Raw genomic sequence first — 19,018 nt, 5'->3', positions numbered from 1 at the left:
GGTTCGCCAGAAGTGCTGGCCACATAACCCGGAAGCTGTACGCCGGCTCCCTCGGCCAATAAAGCGAGATGAGCGCCGCAACCCCAGAGTCAGTCATGACTGGAGCTAATGGTCAGGGGTCCCTTTACCTATTAATTGTGCAGGAGACACACCTTCCTTTTCTGGTCACCCTATGCTGCACTGATGCAAGTTGCTGAGCTTGCTGCAAGCATGCATGCACATACCAAGCTAAGCTAAAGATCAGCATTCCCATAATTACACACTGATTACACATAACAGACAGCATCTCCTTGGTATGACTGGTTTCTCGCTCTCCTCCTATAAGAAAAACATTCTTGAAGATGCAATTGTGCTTCATAACTCTTTTCCAATCAGGCAAATGGGTGGAATTCAACCCTGAGCTAATACAATTGTTCCATCAATGCAAGCATTTCTGCTTGCTAGACTGAATGACCCCTGCTCTTCTCTCCCTGTGAGCTGTTCTGGAGGTTCTCCTGACTCTCCAGACCTGATGGGAGTGGAGAGGAGAAGAGGGGAAATCTCCATCGTGCCAGTGAAACTCATTGCCCTGCTTCCCACTAGCACAATTCTTTAGCAGAATCTGGACCCAAGTCTTTTGCACCTTAGATTTGGGACCAGACAGTGGGAAGATAGCTGTGAAGATGAACCTTCCGTGTATTTTCCTAATTACCAAAGGCAAAAGGGGCAGGAAAGGAGTTTACTGGTGATCAGTATGGGGATGTCCCTTAAACTTCACTTTTCTGGGCCCTTATCAGTCTGCTGCCTCAACAGAATAGAATGAAGTGGTTTAGCCTTGAGGAGAAACGAGTGGGAGACAGCTCTCTGGGGAATATCTGCTATTTCCTGGAATGTATGCACCGAGTGTAATCTTGAGGCCAGTTTAAATTTATAGATAGCTAGTGTATAAAAAAAGTATCATGAATGGGGTTTTCTACATAACCACAAAGCTCTTTGGAAAATAAATACACATGGTCTTTCTTCCTGTATATGTTTCATAGCTGGTTTATCAGGTATTCCCCATTGAGTGACTTTCCACAAGTTTCTGTTGCTTACATTTTCAGTGGTAATGAAATCTGTCTTCACCTTTTTGGAAAGAGATGGGAATAGGTTTTCTGATGTTCAGCACATTAAATGTACCATGCTATGAGAATAATTTGTGCACCCAAGCATGAATGCACAGTAGGAGCAGTCTGCACTATGGATAGATATGTGGTGGTCACCCATAATCTATGGCTTTCAGTAGGTCAGATGTTGCTGCTGTGCTGCTGAACAGGTGCTTTCTATGAGCCCGGTCCGTGTTGGAAAGTGTCCGGAATTTAGCATTGTGCTTCTGGCATCTCATATCTCAGCATGTGTCTGAATCAATCCTGATGTTTACTAGAAATTCATAGGTAGCTAATTATAGGGAGGAGGGCAGTAGCCCAGTGGCAGAGCACATACTCTGCAAGCAAAAGGCCCCCGTCATTTCTGCATAATGACTACACTCAAAATGTCCTAATGAGAGCTCCCAGGGGCTTCATATAGGTGTTACAAAGCATGGGGCACAATATGTAACCTTGCAGGACACCACAGGGCAACTCCCATGACACTTTTCCTAAGTTCTTAACCCTTATTTCAGGACACAAATTGCATCGGAAGCATAACAAGATGCCCCATGTTATCATTCAACAAAGTGCTTGGGATCTAGCATACTTCTTACACTGAATAAATAGCAGCTAATAGTAGTGGTAGCTCAAGAAGAACACACAGAAGCTATAAGATTTGTAACAATGCCAAAAGCCATTCACACGTTGTAAATGGTTTGCTATTCAGCATATAATTCCTGACAAGGGAACTGTATGACAACCATGTTTGTATTTATGGGTGTAAACTTGAAACATCTTAGGCGTATAGGGTTGCATCTGACTAAGTCATATTTAAGAACAGTGCTTTCCCCCCTATAAAAATATTTAGGGATACTCTCATTTTTTCTCAAGAAAAACACCATTTTATAGTTCAAAAATAAATACAGTAAATGGGCAAAAGTACAATGATTCACAAAATGTTTAGGGGTATGTGTACCCCTGCATACCCCCCGAAAAAGCATTGCTCAAGAGTAGATCCACTGAAACTAGTGGAGGTCAGTTGATTTTAATGGATTGAGCATAATGGATCTACATTAAGTATGGCCTAGCTGGATACAACTCAGGAAGTGTGATGAGGTCCCTGGGTTATTGAAACTTTCTTGGTTATATAAGTGGCTTCATGCATGTTTTACATCAAAATCTAATGTGATTTCCTACAATGACAAAAGTTTCTATTCGGAAATGCAGAGACATGTGAAGATAAGTAAGATTCTGAAAAGGGTAAATGACATATTCTGTTTGAAAACATTCCCACACATAGATGAATGACAGCAGAGGTCTGTAGCAGATGGTTGCTGTAGCTTAACTTGAGAAAGATATAACAGTTCCAGTAAGCCTGATAATAACAGAAGACCTTTGTTTGCAATGTGGAAGCAGTGTGAAATGTATCACTTCATGCTGCTCAAATGCTCATGCTTTAGAACTGCATTTGCACTGAACTTTGGAGACTACAATCTGCTCAGTGCATTGTGTTCCACCAGCGTTCTCTGCCTTAAACCTGCCAAGGCTTCAGCCTTCCTCACAATCAGTTTTAAGGCACAGCAATTCCTACGGGAGACCTTGTGGCCAGATTTAAAAGGAACCGTTTTAAACAGATGTGACAAATATAACTTTTTGAATAAATAAATTAATCTGAATGGACATGGAAACAACCCATTTTGGGTTTTAAAAGCCAGTAAACTCCTTTGGGTGACTTCCACAGGAAGCTATAAAGATTCTCTAACAGATATCCAACAGAAACGTTTAGATATTGAACTCCTTGCTTTCAGGGTAAATGTGAAAGAGCAGTTAATATGGGTGATGTCGCTTGTCATTTGGAAAAGACATAACGATGTTTCAAAGCAGTTGCTTTATGGCATGCTAGCAAAAACAACTCTTTTTAATAGGAATAAACCTAGTTTACAAAAGAATCATATAACATCTTGAATAAACTAGAACTGATTCAGTGTTTATTGGTCCTGAAGAAATATAGAAATGCATGGCACTATGCAGGATTCTTAGCTGTGTGGTCAGAGCATATGCTTTGCATGAACAAGGTTCCAAGCCAAATCACTAGCATCTCTAGAAGATGAAAGGGATGCAGGGGAACTCAGCCTGAAAGTCACTGTCACTGAGAGGAAGTCTGCTTTGCATTTGTAACAAGCTAGTCCTTTAGGGTGGCAGCACCTGAACGTTGGAACTCCCTGCCTATTGATATTAGGCAGTCACCATCACTACCCTTTTAGATGCCTGCTGAAAACATCAGCTTTGGCAGGCCAATCCAGACACAAGATTGTGTTACACCTGCTCTTAAATCTGATTCATATGTTTTATTTGCTTCATTTTTTAAAGATTTTTTTATTCCTTTAAAAATGAGTATAATATGTTTTCATTTTATTTTTAATCTTTTTTTAAAAAATAATAATAATCACAGATGTGTTTGCTCCCTTGGGCTCCTTTGGGAGGATGGATGGGATATAAAAGCAACAAAATGAATAAACTGTGCTAGATGCACCCATGTTCTGACTCAGTATAAGACAGGTTCATATGCATTCCTCTGTTTCTGAACATCTGAATTGACCATCGACTATAAATATCTTACCAATACACATTTGCCTGTTTTGCTTTAAATGCAATATTTTTTTGTATGCTGTTTTCCTTCTTTGCCATCAAAATATTGAAAAGTTGGGACATTACAAGTATAAGCACGTGGCATTTCTGTCTCAAGATTGAAAACTGGTATGAAATGACTTATTGTGACAGAATGAGGCATGTATAGAGTTATTTCCTAAGCCTCTTGCCCGCAAAGGGTCAGAACAAAGACTGCCACCACTCTGGATGTTTATCTGGTCTCTGTAGAAAGCCCTACTAAAATCTCATATGAATCAAACCCCAGTATTTTTAAAATAAAATTGCTAAATCATTTGGAAGGTTCTATTAGACATGCTTTGTTACTTGCCAGTCGCAGCTACAATTCTTTATGCTGAGAAATGGAGATTGAGCAATGAAGCACCCCAGAAGAATTTGGGAGGATGCCCTTATGGCAAAGTTGACATATTTTACTAGATCTAGAGAACAAAATCAAAATCACAGATAGGACAATTTTGGGGCAAGATGAAGGCATGGCCTTTCTTCCAACAAATGTTATGGTCTCACAATCTATTAATGTTGGAAGAAAATAAGCATATTATTTATGTAACTTTATCCTTAGTTATTTTTGGTAAATTGCCGCTTGTGATCTTGACTTATTAATCACTTCCAGTACATGTTGACCTTCTTCAAAAATAAAAAATAAATAAACCAAAATAAAAAAAAAGCATGGGCCCAGCTGTGACTTTGGTAACAGTGACTGAATATTCTCAAAACATAAGACGCAATTAAGAAGTAACAAGAGTCCTGGTCATGGAATGGGCTATGAATCCACAGAAGCTCCTGTTCAATGTGATTCCCCCTTACACTGCTGTCTCCAGTAACTCCTCTCACTCTCATTTGGAAGGTTCCCTCTTCCTCCGAGCAGATTTAAGGGGGCTCAAAGGGCTACTTCAGGCAGAAAGGTGAACTGGAAGAAGTCACCTTCTCCCCACCATTCAATGGACCTTCATTCATGCTTCGCTTGGATCCAGCCCACTGAAAGTTCCATTATGCAATTGAAAGTCCTCGTGCAAGTCTTCTGCTGCCAGGGTTGGTTTGGAAAATCCCACCCTTGGTACTTAAAATCTACAAGGTTGTCCGAACAGCTTTTAAACTGATTTCTGATGGCAGAAAACCGACAGAATCCGACAAACATTTGTTTCAGGATTATCGTTCCTAAAGGAATTTTAACTTACTTTGCATTAAGTACACAGATGGGGTAACTGCAGAATACATAAGTTGTCGAATCCATATACTGGTAGCAAAATAAACTGCTTTGCCACAATTCAGATGTGACTGCATACCCAATTCTTCCCATGCAGAGATTTTCCTTGAAAATGACTTATATAAAGCACCCCTGCTACAACACAGATATATTCACCTGTTTTAAATGTGTATGTGATTGAAAATTGTTCTAGTGTGTTCGTATGGGCTTTTATTTTCCAACGTAATTCACATTTTTCAAATGAAACTTGTTCTTCCTAAGGTGAAAAACCGTATCAGTGTGACTTTAAGGACTGTGAACGAAGATTTTCTCGTTCAGATCAACTCAAACGACACCAAAGACGACATACAGGTTTGTTGCATGCCTTGGCTTTTGAAATTTGTAGCAGTTTGCAGTTTCCATAACCTAGAGTATGAAAAATTGAATTCTAATTCCTTTCGCTCCTCCTTGCCCCTGTAATTCAGGATTATAGGTTCATGTGTCATCAGTTGTTTGGATACATTCAAAATTAAACTGCAAAAAAGCAGTTTATTTAACATATGCAGTGGATATTTTCATGTATCATTAAAATTGTAGCATGGCTAGCAACACTATCACTTCTGTTTTGGGGAGAAGCAAAAAGATTTGTGCTTTTGGTACATATTGTTAGATGCAGGAGAATCCAATTGTTTTTAAGAGGAATCAATGCAAATAACAAATATGTTGTCCATTGATACAGGTGATCCTGATGAATAATCCTGTGAAAGGGCTTATGCAAACTTCACCAAGTAGAAACATTGTTATTTGGAGAGCCATTACATTACATTACATTTTATTTACATGCATAATTTATAATATGTTATTAATGCAAACTTAATGCCTGAGGATTTTGATGTCTTTATTCTGGAATTGTTAAATCAGTTGCAAAAAGCCTCTTGTCTGTGTCTCAGTATTTCAAACAAAGCAGCAGATAATATTGCTATTTTGCTTTCTTGGTTTTCTTGACAACAGGGATGGGGAAACTTCATCAGATCAAGGACCATGCTTCCTGACAGGCAATCTTCTGGGGGACACATGCCAGTGGTGGGGATGGCCAGGCACAAAAGTGGGTGGCTCAATGGGTGTGACTCGTGCCTTTGTGCAGTAGGTCACATGCAAGCTATGCAAAAGTCAGAGAGACCTTGCATCAGAGATGGCTGCTTCTTCAGCTGTGACTGTTCCTGTACAGAGATAGCCTAGCCACAGTGATCTGTGCTCTGGTAACCTCCAAGCTGGACTACTGTGCTGCATTAAACATTTCATTTAGTGCAAAACATGACTACTAGGTTTTTAATGGGTACAGCCAGAGCAATTTATATTACACCTCTTTTGGATGACCAGTATTGGTTGCCTATTTCCACCTGAGCCCAATTTAAAATGCTGGGGCGTATTTTTGAAGAAAGTAGGAACCTCTGAGCTGCCAGTCTAATTTGATCCAACAGGCTAGTTTGGTTCATGAGGTGGCATTTGTCAGCCCAAACATCCAGCTGCCAATCACCTGACACTGGGTGCGCTTACTGTGGCAATCAGAAGTGAATTTTGTGCAAGATGCACTTTTCATGGCACTGTACATTGTTAACTTTCAGCTGCCCTGAAGCCCTCAATTTCAAAGGCTGGTTCTAGGAGCAATTTCCATTTGGCACCATTTTCAGCTGCTCAGAGCAGTACACCATCAGGAACAACCTTCAGTACAAAACAGAACATCTGGTGCAGTACTCTTAACATAGCTGGTGGAGTGCTCTTAACATAGCTACACTGAAGCTGCCTTCTCACTCTTTCTCATCTCATCAGTTAGAAAAAGTAAGGACCCCCCTTCTGTTCTCTCCATTTCCCAGTTAGTAAACATGCACACACACTCTTTTAAGAGTTAGTAGAGGTGAAGTTATGGTTCAAATTTGTTTGGCCAGAATGATGTGAAAGTAGCAGCACTTTGATTGGATTGAAAATCAAATCATACTTGGGATAGAGCTATGGAAATCAATGGTGCTGTGAATGGGCAATAATCCTGAGCATTTTATGTTTGTTTTAAGAAATAATGAGAACATTTGCTAATGCAGAACATTCTGTACCAAATTTTGGAATCTCTGGAGTTAACATATATAGGGTTGTACCCAGTAGTGCCTTTGGCTTAGTGCAGGCATCACTAGCCATAGATTTGGGGCTAAATTTCACCAAGCAAATTTGGGGGGACCCCAAAGACCCCACATATTTTGTGTTGTGCCAAAAAGAAAAATTAAGAAAGTAGAAACAGTGATGTGGTGGATGGTGAAGTTTAACTCTCTCTGTCCAGCCCAACATTCTTGATGGTGATACAATCCAGCCCCTCCTCAGTCATCAGTCAATCATATTACGAGTAGGAAGGGGGCAATAATCCCCCCAGCTTATCTAGAGGGGGATGTAGGGGGATGTGCCCTGTGCATTTGCAAGTGAGAGTGTGGGGCAGCCACACCAACTTTCAATTACACCCACAAGCAGGGGCATACCTGGGGGTTACTCAGGTTGGCCCCTCCCAAGGGCACAGGCCCAGGGAGGTGCAAAAAGTGGTTCGGAGTGAGTAGAAGCCCACCCGCCCATCTGCATGCTCCCTGGGCAGGACTTCCACTACTCTGGGTGTCCAGGTGAGACACACAGGCTCCTCTGAGCACCTTGACAGAAGAATTTGGTCACTGGTGTGGACCATCACAACATCTCTGCAGGGGCCCCATCCCAATTAGCTAGGGGCACTATTAGAAGTGTGAGTGGAGCACCCAGCAGGGCTTGGAGGGAAGAAAGCTAAAGAGAGTGGGCAAGAGTTGCAGGAGGAGAAAAAAAGGAAGGAAGGGAGGGAGGAGGAAGGATGCAGAAGGGAAAGCAGTGCGTGGAGGGAAGGAGGGAGGTGAACCGGTGAAGGAGGAGGATGGGGGGTGTGTGGAGCAGACCCAATGGAGATGGCCATGGAGGAAATCACTGGAGGAGTGCAGAAGGCAACAAAAAGTAAACTTTTTGAGTTTCTAGCCCATGGTCTCTCCCGGCTTTGGAGGAACCAGTGTATCTCCTACCAAGGGTGCAAGGGATGGGTGCTGATACAGCTCCTTGCAAAGGGCACAGGAGAGTCTAGGTATGTTGCTGCCCACATGTGGCATGTGCCCCTCTCCCCAGGTTGGTCAAGGATGAATGCATCCCTCAGACAAAAAAGGTTAAGTACCCTTGCTTCAATGGGTAGTGTGCCATCCAGTTTCTCCAATTTACTTCAGCACTCCATGCCACATTCCATACTATCCCAGAAGTCTCCAAACCCTCAGGAGCAGCTTTTTGGAAGGGATGGGGGAACTTAACCAGGTGGGGAGTGAATAAAAGAAAAGAAAATGCCTTGGTTTGTGGAAGTGCTTTCTGCTAGGGGAAATACACCATTAAACATTTTTTTTGTGGGCATCAAACATTTTGTTAACAAATATTAAAACTTTAGGCTTGGTGATGAAGGACATGGAAGATTGTGCTTAGCTTTATGGTTGGTTAGCTCTTTTGTTGGTTAGCATATCCTTTGCTGGATATAGAAAGTAAATTTCCTAGGTTAAAGCACATAATTGATGGACCTTTTTTCTTACGTATTAGGAAAATATGTAGAATACTGAACAAAAGTAAATTTCAAATTTAAATGAAATAATGCCCCAGCACCAGAGGGTGTTCCTCATTTGCTACTTTTCAAATCTGGGAGTGAGTTAATCCTTACTTGCTTTGCCAGGAACAAAGGCACTGTGAAAGCACTAACTGGTGAAAGAGGGTTGAAGAAAGGTTATGAAGTTGAGAAGCCTGATTAATGACCTTTGGGATGTGTAGGCATGTGCAAAGAGAAAGATTAATTTCGGTAACTATTAAACAACAAACGCAAAGCAAAAATCCATAGTTTGGAGGTCATAAGCAACTGGTGTCCCTCACTCCTCTGAAAAGGTATTGGAACATGGGACTAGACTTCTTTTATCTATTTAGGTGTGAAACCCTTCCAGTGTAAAACCTGTCAGAGAAAGTTCTCCAGATCTGACCACCTGAAGACTCACACCAGGACTCATACAGGTAAAACAAGTGCGTATACTTTTTTCCCATTTATATTTTTAAATTTATTTTACCTGAATTGATTTTGCTATGTTTTAAATGCATATGGTAGTTCCAGGAAATTAGTGAATGTCATAAGAGGCATGGGTTAGAGTTATCACAATCACATGGTGGAAAAGTAAAATTAAATAAGGGTGCAAAATATAAATAAATGCTGAAAGTTTTAGAGCTTTTCTAGGTGATATCGGCACTTTTCTTTTGGTGTGATATGGAGATGTACTAAACAAGTGATCCTGCTTACTCCATCCTATGAAGCTTCGTGTGCCTTCACCTGAACATCAAGTATTTGAAAAATAGTGAGAACGACACTGAAGCTGGAGACTGTAGGATCATATTTGGAAAGGAATGTAAAAATTATCTGCTGCTTTCATTAATGGGTCATCTACAAAAAATTCTTAGAAGTTTAGAGTGGTGTTGCCACTACAAATAATTAATCCCCCTCTTTGTATATCTCTGTCAGGACCACAGCTCGGCAGAAGAGGAGATTTAGCTTTCCCCCTGCCCCGTTTTCTTGTAAAAAATCATATCCCGCAATACATAGCTTCTGTTTGTCCCCAAAGCTGCCATTTTCTGCAGCTCTGGAGGCAAGTTGCAGGTAGGGGCAATTTTCAGCAGCGCAGGATTGCCGCCAGACGAAGAGTTAAACCCTACTTCCTTGTGCTAAAGTGCTGATCTGAATTGTGGCCTTGATGCTGCATGAGATTTGTGGCCTTGATGCTACATGAGATTAGTGTCAGATTTAGGGTGCTCCAGGCGGTTTTCCTGCACAGGGAACTGAGGCGAGGGGGCACTAAATAATAATAGTAATTTGAAAGAACCAATATTTATAAGTGTACCCTTTAAGATCCATAAAAAGCCACTGAACCAAAAGGAATTATTGTGAAATATCAGAAATAGAGGGTGGTGGTGGTAATTTTTGTCCTTGCTTAGGGAGCCATATTACCAAAGTTTGCCTCTGATGGGGTTCAAATACACCATTGACATAGAACGTAGTTCGCTTCTGAAAACCGCGGCGCAGAGGGTACTAGTTATGCCACTTTTGTGCTGATCTATTCTTTTGAGGTCAGTTGCCTCTTCAGTACTGTTGTGTTATACTATTGTGTTCATTGCTGAAAGTTGGTGGGGTTGGGATGGCCAATAATAGGCTGCCTTCTAATGTGAAAAGGAAGCTGAAACTGGCTTAGCCAAGAGTAGAAGTTGCCCATTCCTTTGTTTAAAAGTGAGTGGCACTTCTTAAAGATTATTGTTGATTTGGTTATTTTTATTGTTTAATGGTAATTATCTGTAAATGAACCATAAACAAATAACTGCTTTAAACTACATGATAACAGGAGAATATCATTCCATAAGTCTCAGTTCTGTATAGATTTTGAATGTTCATTTCCCATTGAAAATAATAATAGAAGCTATTGCCCAGAGTATGATATATAGGGGGATGAAGCAGTTCTCCTGCTGAAGCAAACTAGATCTACTCCTGAGCATTGCCTGGCTGGAAGATCTGTTGGAGGCATAAATAAGGCACTCTGAGCTTTTCTGGAGGCAGAGAATGGTGGAAACATAATTAATATTTTTAAATGAAAAGCACCATCCATCTCCCTTTGAAATTACTAGGCTAGACTCCAAAGACCTTGATGGAGCACCATATGTTTAAAAGTTAGGGACACGCTTCTATTGACATTTTCTATATGCTAAGAAGGGATGGGCCTAGATGATAAAAATCATCCTGTGACAGTTTAATAACTCTGTGTTTTGTTGACAGGTGAAAAGCCTTTCAGTTGTCGGTGGCCCAGCTGTCAAAAAAAATTTGCTCGGTCTGATGAATTGGTCCGTCATCATAATATGCACAACAGGAACATGACTAAACTTCAACTTACGCTTTAGATGTTTCACACTGTCTGTACAAACCAGATGGACCCTATGAACTACTGCAAACATTTCAACCATTGTCTGTCGAATCTTTAGGAAATCTCAGATGCCTTCATAATGCGGTTGAGACAAGTTAACTAAACTGTAGGATAATGTTCAGTATAGGCCTCTGCTTGGAATTTTGAACCTTCCTATTCCAAAACCTCGATTTGTAACATTATTATATAATTACAAGTTGACTATGTTATACTTTAAATATTACGATAGACTTTAGCTATGTATATTTGTTCTTTCCTTAAAAGGTTTTGTACTTTTTATTTCTTACTTGAAATTTGCAAGTGCAAGCTAGTGCTTAGTCATGCTCATATATAAATGATTGGTATGTTTGAAAGTCTGTTCCATGTATACTGTGTGCTTACTGCAAACACTGAAGTTTCAAAATACTGATGCAGTCCTGTACAAATATTGAGTCAATTTTAGTAATCTTTGTACTGCCCAAATGGGACAATTTTATATCGTTCTGTGAATCTTCAGTGTCAACCATTCCAATATCTTGCTTGCATTCCCCAGAGTTATGGGTGCTCTAGTAGTTTCGTATATGCACATGCAATTCATCTGGGGGTTGGACGCACACTTTGATGTACACCAGAGCCCCACAATTCACATAGGCTTGTGCTGTTCCCACAATAGTTTACACCGAAGAGAGGGAAAATAAAGGGACCAGTGTGGCTGGTTTCAGAAAGTCAATAAATAGATGTATATGGGGGAGGCCAGGACTGCACAATGCCCTTCCACAACCTGTGCATGCTCAGTTTAAAGTCTGCACAGAACCAATGAGCATAAAAGTATATATGAATAGGATTCTCTATGTCCGATCGGGAACCTTCATTTTTCAAGATTCCTGTTCAAGTGGAGAGAACCCTATACAGTGGTATAGTCATCTGTGTTATGCAGACTGGTACAGTGGAACCTCGGATTAAGTACTTAATTCGTTCCGGAGGTCCGTTCTTAACCTGAAACTGTTCTTAACCTAAAGCACCACTTTAGCTAATAGGGCCTCCTGCTGCTGCCGTGCCACCGGAGCACAATTTCTGTTCTCATCCTGAAGCAAAGTTCTTAACCCAAGTTAATATTTCTGGGTTAGCGGAGTCTGTAACCTGAAGCGTATGTAACCTGAAGCGTATGTAATCCGAGGTACCACTGTAATTGAATGTGCCTTAGGCAGGAGCAACATTTAAATGAGAGATGCTTCTTGTCCTCCTAAGCAGCCAAGATGTGAGTCATCTGACTCCCATATTTAGGTGCCAGCCACCACTGAGCACAATATTTTTTGCACCCCAATGACTTGGTTTTTAACCAACCCCATCGTCTTGCTGTTGGAGACTCTCTTTCTCCTCCCCTATTGCCTTGATGAAGGGCAATAGAAAGAAGTGCTGGTATACTTGCAGTCTTCTAAGGAAGCTCAAACAATATGTTGCATTGGACTTTCCCTTCCCATAGGAGACTATGAGAGAGAGACTATGAGAGTGTGTACGATCTGCAAGATCACTAGCTTTGCTTCTAAAACTGGTAAAGTTAGAGGAACTGATATTTTTCTATACTGAAAATGAAAATCTTGCATTGAAGTTAACTTGTTTTAACACAAACAGCATTAATGTAGAGAAAATGTATGTTTGTTTTTTTGTATTTGGAAACTGGTTTAAATTTCAGCTTTTTAATGTTAAATATTCCACTTTGAGATACAGATCCTCACACAAAGTAAAGTCAGTATCATTGTAAATGTTTAGGATTTGTTTAACATGCAGCCATGCTGGTTATATGGCTAGCAAAATGTGTAAAATAAAGTTAAAGTTGAACTCAAGAAGAGGCTGGTCCAGAATTTCCATTAACATATGGCTCTTAAGCTACACAAATAGCTCTTAAGTGACTTGAACGTCTTCTCATTTACAATTATATGTGCAAAAATAAATGCCCAATGTGAGGAAATATATTATTTCAGGGTTTAGGGGTTATTATTTACGATTAATTGTTTGAAGTGGTGTATATATGTCTATAAATATATATCTAATAATGTATTGCTCTTAAACAATTAAAATTAGAAAGTGAACAAACATAATTTAGATGCATCACGGTTCAAATGTTGCTATAAGCTATTGATACCACAAAGACTGTAACCTGCATTTTTCACTGAGCTTTCAATTAAAGCCCATTTAAAAAGAAACAAATAAGAGTCCAACAGATGTCTTGTTTCATGGCTGGTATTAGGTTTCAAATTTCTTCTCCAATCGTGTTGACCTCTTTTTGTATATAAAAGGTACCACCAGAAGGGATGACCACTAGTTAACCTGTCCAGGTCCTGACCACAATTTATCCTTCTCACTGGGGAATTGTACTGACAACAGTATCAAATTTCATATTATGTTGTAGAGAGTTGGTTCACTCTTCTTCCCAGATACTTTCAGCAGTTTTCCTTTAAGAGAATGACCCACAGGCCACACTTGAATTGGTCTCATTGATTTCTGTGAAATATCTTTCCCTACTTTAGAGTAGGCAAACATAATGTAGCTACACCCAGATAAGGATTACAGTCTTACTAACTTTAATCATATCATCACACAATCCCAGCCCAACCATGGCCGAGTGCATTCTTATTTTTAACCACATCTGCATCCCACATTTCTTCCTATCAGCTCAGGGTGGTGTACATAGATCTAGACTATGTCAGTTTATCCTCACAACAATCCTGTAAGGTAGATTTGGAGAGTGTAAATGTCTGAAGGACACATGGTGACCTTTGAGGCTGCATGGGGATCTGATCTCCACAGACACTCTAATCACTACACTATATTGGTTTTCCATTTCCTTGCAAGTATGCTGAACTTAAATTTTCTAACTAGTAAGTTTGGCATGGTAATTATTATCCGGCTCCTGTTCAAATCTCAGGAAATGCTCAACATGAAATGACTACTATATTAGGAAGTTATTTCTTCATACTGGCCTGCTCCAAAGTGGTGCCTTCCAAATGTTTTGGACACCAACTCCCATCAGTCTCAGCCAGCATGATCAATGGCTAGGCATAATAGGAGCTGTAGATTAAAATACTCACATTGGGAATGATTGTCTTATACAATTATATTTAATTTACAGCGGTGGTGTATTTCACCTATGTATTTCACTTATGTATTTCACACATTACCAAGATGCATGATTTGCCATCAAGCATACACTGGACGCGGGTGGCGCTGTGGGTAAAACCTCAGTGCCTAGGACTTGCTGATCGTAAGGTTGGCGGTTCGAATCCCCGCGGCGGATTGAGCTCCCGTCGTTCGGTCCCAGCTCCTGCCCACCTAGCAGTTCGAAAGCACCCCTAAGTGCAAGTAGATAAATAGGTACCACTTTATAGCAGGAAGGTAAACGGCGTTTCTGTGTGTGGCACTGGTGCCGGTTCGCCAGCTGCAGCTTCGTCACGCTGGCCACGTGACCCGGAAGTGTCTTCGGACGGCGCCGGCTCCCGGCCTCTTGAGCGAGATGAGCGTGAAAACCCTAGAGTCGGACACGACTGGCCTGTACGGGCAGGGGTACCTTTACCTTTACTTTTATACACTCAACAGGGAATGGTTGCCAGTCATCGTTCCTTGATTAGAGTACCTGCATCATGATACATATGTTTGCAAATGGACATATGTTGTTGTGCACTTCAAAAACATTAGGTATACACCCCAAAAAATATAATGTCTGAAGTGTCCCTTATTTCCAGCACTTGAATCATTGTGCATAATAAAGTATGGATATAGGCATCAAATATATTATTATTATTAGCTTCTTCTTCTTCTTCTTCTTCTTCTTCTTCTTCTTCTTCTTCTTCTTCTTCTTCTTGATACCCCACCCATAAGTCACTCTGGGTGGCTTACAGCACATATAAAACATAGTAAAACATCAAACATAAAAAGTTATGTAGTTCATTATCTCCTTGACATCTGAAGGGAGGGTGTTCCACAGGGCGGGAGCCACTACCGAGAAGTCCCTCTGCCTGGTTACCTGTAACTTCATTTCTTGTAGTGAGGGAACCACCAGAAGACCCTTAGAGGAGGATCTCAGTGTCCGGGCTGAACGATGGGGGTGGAGACCAGGTATACAGCCAATTGGATTTTTCCACAGTAATGGATAATATATTATATGGCATACATGGTTTATACATGCCCTTCATTATTTTTTTAAATCTTGCAATTTATCTGGATGTGTATGTTGTTGGCATCCATCTGTCTCGAGACACAATGAATGAAGTCAAACTGCTGTGTTAGCAGCACCGAAGTGGCCTCCCCAGGGTGCAAGCCTGGACTGCGAGTATGGAGGTCCTGGGCTGCCTAGACAACAAGACCCCCATCTTGGTCTGACTGATGTGGTCCAAAGAAAAACATAGCTATACCTTTGGCAGCAGCTTGGCTGCAGGAGTTGCTATAAGGAAGCATACAAGGCATCATCCCACCATCTTAGGGACTCTGCTCCAGATTTGTGTTGGGTTTACTCTTTAGCCTTTTCTTCTCTTGAAGATATCCCACAAAGCAGCGGTGATTTAGGATCAAAGTTTTCTTTCTCCTAGGTGGGCTACCTTCCCAGGTTGACAAGCCCTATCTGTCCCTCACTTGCCTCTACTGCACGCTCAGAAACTGCTCTCTTGACCTTTGGACCTGCTATTGGTCTCACCCATTCAATCCACTGGAGCCTGCTTCACATGCAGGGGATGTCCTTAACTCACTGAGGGCTTGAGACTCATCAGCTACCCTCACCTGGTTTAGCTGGCCAGCTGATACTGTTCTCAGGGTGTGGCCACTGTAACATGCTGACAGCCTTTAGGAACCACAGGTGACAGCTGAGTTCAGGGTGAGAACCAAAGGTGGACAAACTTCCCCAGAAGTAACACGACACACATCAGAAGTTGGTGTGTGTGTGTGTGTGTATCAAACATGATGAAGCTTATGCTTTCTGTTACTGTTTACTGATGCATCTTTTAGGATAAGCCAACAGTTAATTATTCAAGTCCTTTCTTACATAGGAATTGAATCATCTTATTTCAAGGGAACAGTGACTCATTTGTATTAGCCAGCTTTATCTTTTGCTGTCAGAAGACAGTAGGCCTCTGGAGAAACTCATAACAAGAGTGGCATTTTAAAAGTCGTATGTTGAGCTGCTTATGCATATTCACATGCACCCACCCCCATATTTATTTATAGATATGGATTAGAAATAGATACACACACAACATATGATTTCCAGATTATATATCCTGATGATTCAGGTAAAAATGCCCTCTTAAAAATTTTAGACTTAATAAGAATGCACGCATTTAATATATTGAGGCTGGTTTGGTTTTAACTTGCATCCCAAGCACCTGCTAAAATGGATTTATGCTACAACTCAAAATGTACAATAGTTAAATAATTTTAAGAACTTGTTTATGATGAATAAAACTGACACTTTGGGAATCAAATCATAAAAATGTTTTGATTTGGATTGTCACCAATTGAAGAATTCTTAGTCAAAGAATATTATGAGATTATAAATACACTGTGTTGAGTTCAGTGACATTTACTGGTAAGTATGAACATATGCACACTTATCTGAGAGTAAGCTCCATTCAATACTATAAGGCTTGCTTCTAAGTAGCTAGGTATATGTTTGCACTGTAAATCTGCTTAAATCTGCATATAAACTACAAGAATTCTGAAAAGAAAAATCTTATTTTAGGTAATGCATGGGTATGTCATAAGGGCTCTGTTCTGAAACAACATTCCCTCCTATCTGAAAGAGGAGGACAACAGCCTCTTCCAAGATGTCTGTCAATCCAATTACGGTATACAGGGGCGCCGACTTATAAAAAATATTGGGGGGGCCCATACCGACTTATAAAAAATATTGGGGGGGCCCAAGACCTCCAAACCGCTGCTGCTGGGGGAACGAAAGGGGCGAGCCCCGGGCTGCCCCGACCTTAAGTGAACCTGTGAGGGCCCGCCCTTTGCGGCAGCCGATTGGCTGCCGCCGTGGGCGGTGAATATTAATGATGTATCATTTTTGTGCTTCATGCTGTGGCCACAGACATGTGATCTGATGGTGAATTTGGGGTGACACAATGCAAAAATCCTGAGAATCCCTGTGGATCCATGCTTTGTAACCACGTTTTTGCACCATTGCAGCCCCAGGCAACAGTGGGTGTGTGATTTTTGGGGGGCAGGCTGTAGCCATGGACATGCTATGTGCTCTGATGGTGAATTTGGGGTGACCCAATGCAAAGATCCTGAGGATCCCTGTGGATCCATGTTTTGTAACCACGTTTTTGCACCATTGCAGCCCCAGGCAACAGTGGGTGTGTGATTTTTGGGGGGCAGGCTGTAGCCATGGACATGCTATGTGATCTGTTGGTGAATTTGGGGTGACCCAATGCAAAGATCCTGAGGATCCATGTGGATCCATGCTTTTTAACCACATTTTAAGTGGGGAGGGAAGGAAAAACACAGAATGGACAAGGAGCACGAGAGGGGTGTGCAGAGAAGCAGCTGGCTAAGAATGCAGGGGAGGGGTATAACGGCAAGGAGGAAAGGAAGGCAAAAGTTTTCCCTCACCTACCCACCAAAGCCAGCCAGCTCGCACGCGCTCTCTCTCTCTCTCTCTCTCTCTTTCCCTCCTGCATGTTTTCAGCAGCACTCTGCTTTCCCCTCTCCTTGCCTGGAGGGGAGGGGCTTTCCCTGCTCTTTGTTCCGTTTGAGCAAACACAGCAAGGAAACAGAGGAGGGTGGGCAGTAAGACCCTGAGGCAGAATGCAGGAAAGCAGCCGCTTCCTCTTTTCAGGTTTCCCTTCTCCGACGCGCGGTTTCATTTTTGCCTGATTTTTAGGCTCCAGGGACCACACATTCGCTCTATAACACGCTCTATAACACGCGTGTTATAGATGGAAAAATACGGTAATAATTTTCTTAAATTATTGGGGGGGGCGGAGCCCCCCAAAACGATTTTTTGAGGGGGCTCGGGCCCCCTCAGGCCCCATGGAGTCGGCGCCTATGACGGTATATGCCTGTCTACTTAGAGGTAAGTCCCATTCTCTTCCACAAACCACACACATACCCTCTTTCCTGTAGCCGCAGTCATCCTCCCCAAAACAGATCTGTTAATGGACATGAATAGGATTGCACTAAGTTAGGTATCCAAGAGAGGTGTGCCCTGTCTTAGGTATTCTTCAAAGAATGGTGTCCACCAACATGAGTTCTTGAAGTATGCATTGTGATATAATTTTTCCAAGGTACCTATGTGCCTTTTTTGAGGTGTCATTAAATGGCATTTGACGTCGTTCCATGATAACCAGATTGACTCTTCAGTCTGATTTAGTGGTATAAGTAATGAAAAGGCTATTTGCAGCTAGTGTGTGTGTGGTTTTCTTAGATCCACCCTTCTTTTAATCATTCCTAATAGTTCCAATTACCTCCTATGTGTGGGGTCTTGATGGTAAGGATCATAAGGAAAGAGGAACAACATTCGTCGCCAATGTTTCAGAGCAGTGTGTCACTAGGGACTGTGCCAGTCCTGACCCCAACAAAGTTTTAGACACAACTACACTAGCATAGATCCCAGCCATGCTTCACATAGATTGCGTATAGCTGCTATTTTCTTAGAACATGGAGTGACCGCTAGAACGAAAATGGGTGCGTGAATGAGAGACTTCCAATACCAATACGACTACCAATACCAATATGACTTCTATCACTTTTCATCATCTCAGATATAGATGTGTGAAGGAGTGTCAGTTCATACATCTGCTACCAGCCAGCAAGTGGCAAGTAATCAGGTGAGGAACATGCATGTGTGAATAACATCCAAGGCTCTCCTTTTGCCTACTGTAGAATTCTCAGCTAATAAGTGAGCTAGAGATATTTGATTTGGCTTTGCTCACTGTGAAGTTCCCATTATTAGTTTGTTTATTTTTAAAAAGGCATTTGAATGTCCTGAGATTCTGACTCCTCAGTTTTTCTCACCAATATTATGAAGCTGCATCAAGCCAAATCCATCCCACTTCCGC

The 19,018-nt window shown here is 41.4% G+C and overlaps 1 protein-coding gene across 3 annotated transcripts in view; it reads left to right on the top strand.

Annotated features, from left to right (window-relative positions):
* The window catches only part of WT1 (WT1 transcription factor), a 51,215-nt gene extending 39,519 nt beyond the window's left edge, over window positions 1-11,696 (top strand). For 2 of the 3 annotated variants that reach the window (XM_081927378.1, XM_081927376.1), the window contains 3 exons: window positions 5,242-5,331; window positions 8,965-9,057; window positions 10,847-11,696. In XM_081927378.1, the coding sequence (XP_081783504.1) occupies window positions 5,242-5,331; window positions 8,965-9,057; window positions 10,847-10,968 (305 nt within the window). In that variant the 3' untranslated portion in view covers window positions 10,969-11,696. The remainder of the gene's footprint in view (window positions 1-5,241; window positions 5,332-8,964; window positions 9,058-10,846) is intronic. The other variant, XM_081927377.1, reaches the window with a different exon arrangement.
* The last annotated feature ends 7,322 nt before the right edge of the window (window positions 11,697-19,018 follow it).

Source organism: Podarcis melisellensis (assembly GCF_964234715.1).
Source record: "Podarcis melisellensis genome assembly, chromosome: 1".
In the NCBI taxonomy this organism is placed as follows: domain Eukaryota; kingdom Metazoa; phylum Chordata; class Lepidosauria; order Squamata; family Lacertidae; genus Podarcis; species Podarcis melisellensis.
The sequence above is the reverse complement of the archived record's forward strand: the minus strand, read 5'-3'. Positions and strand labels throughout refer to the sequence as shown.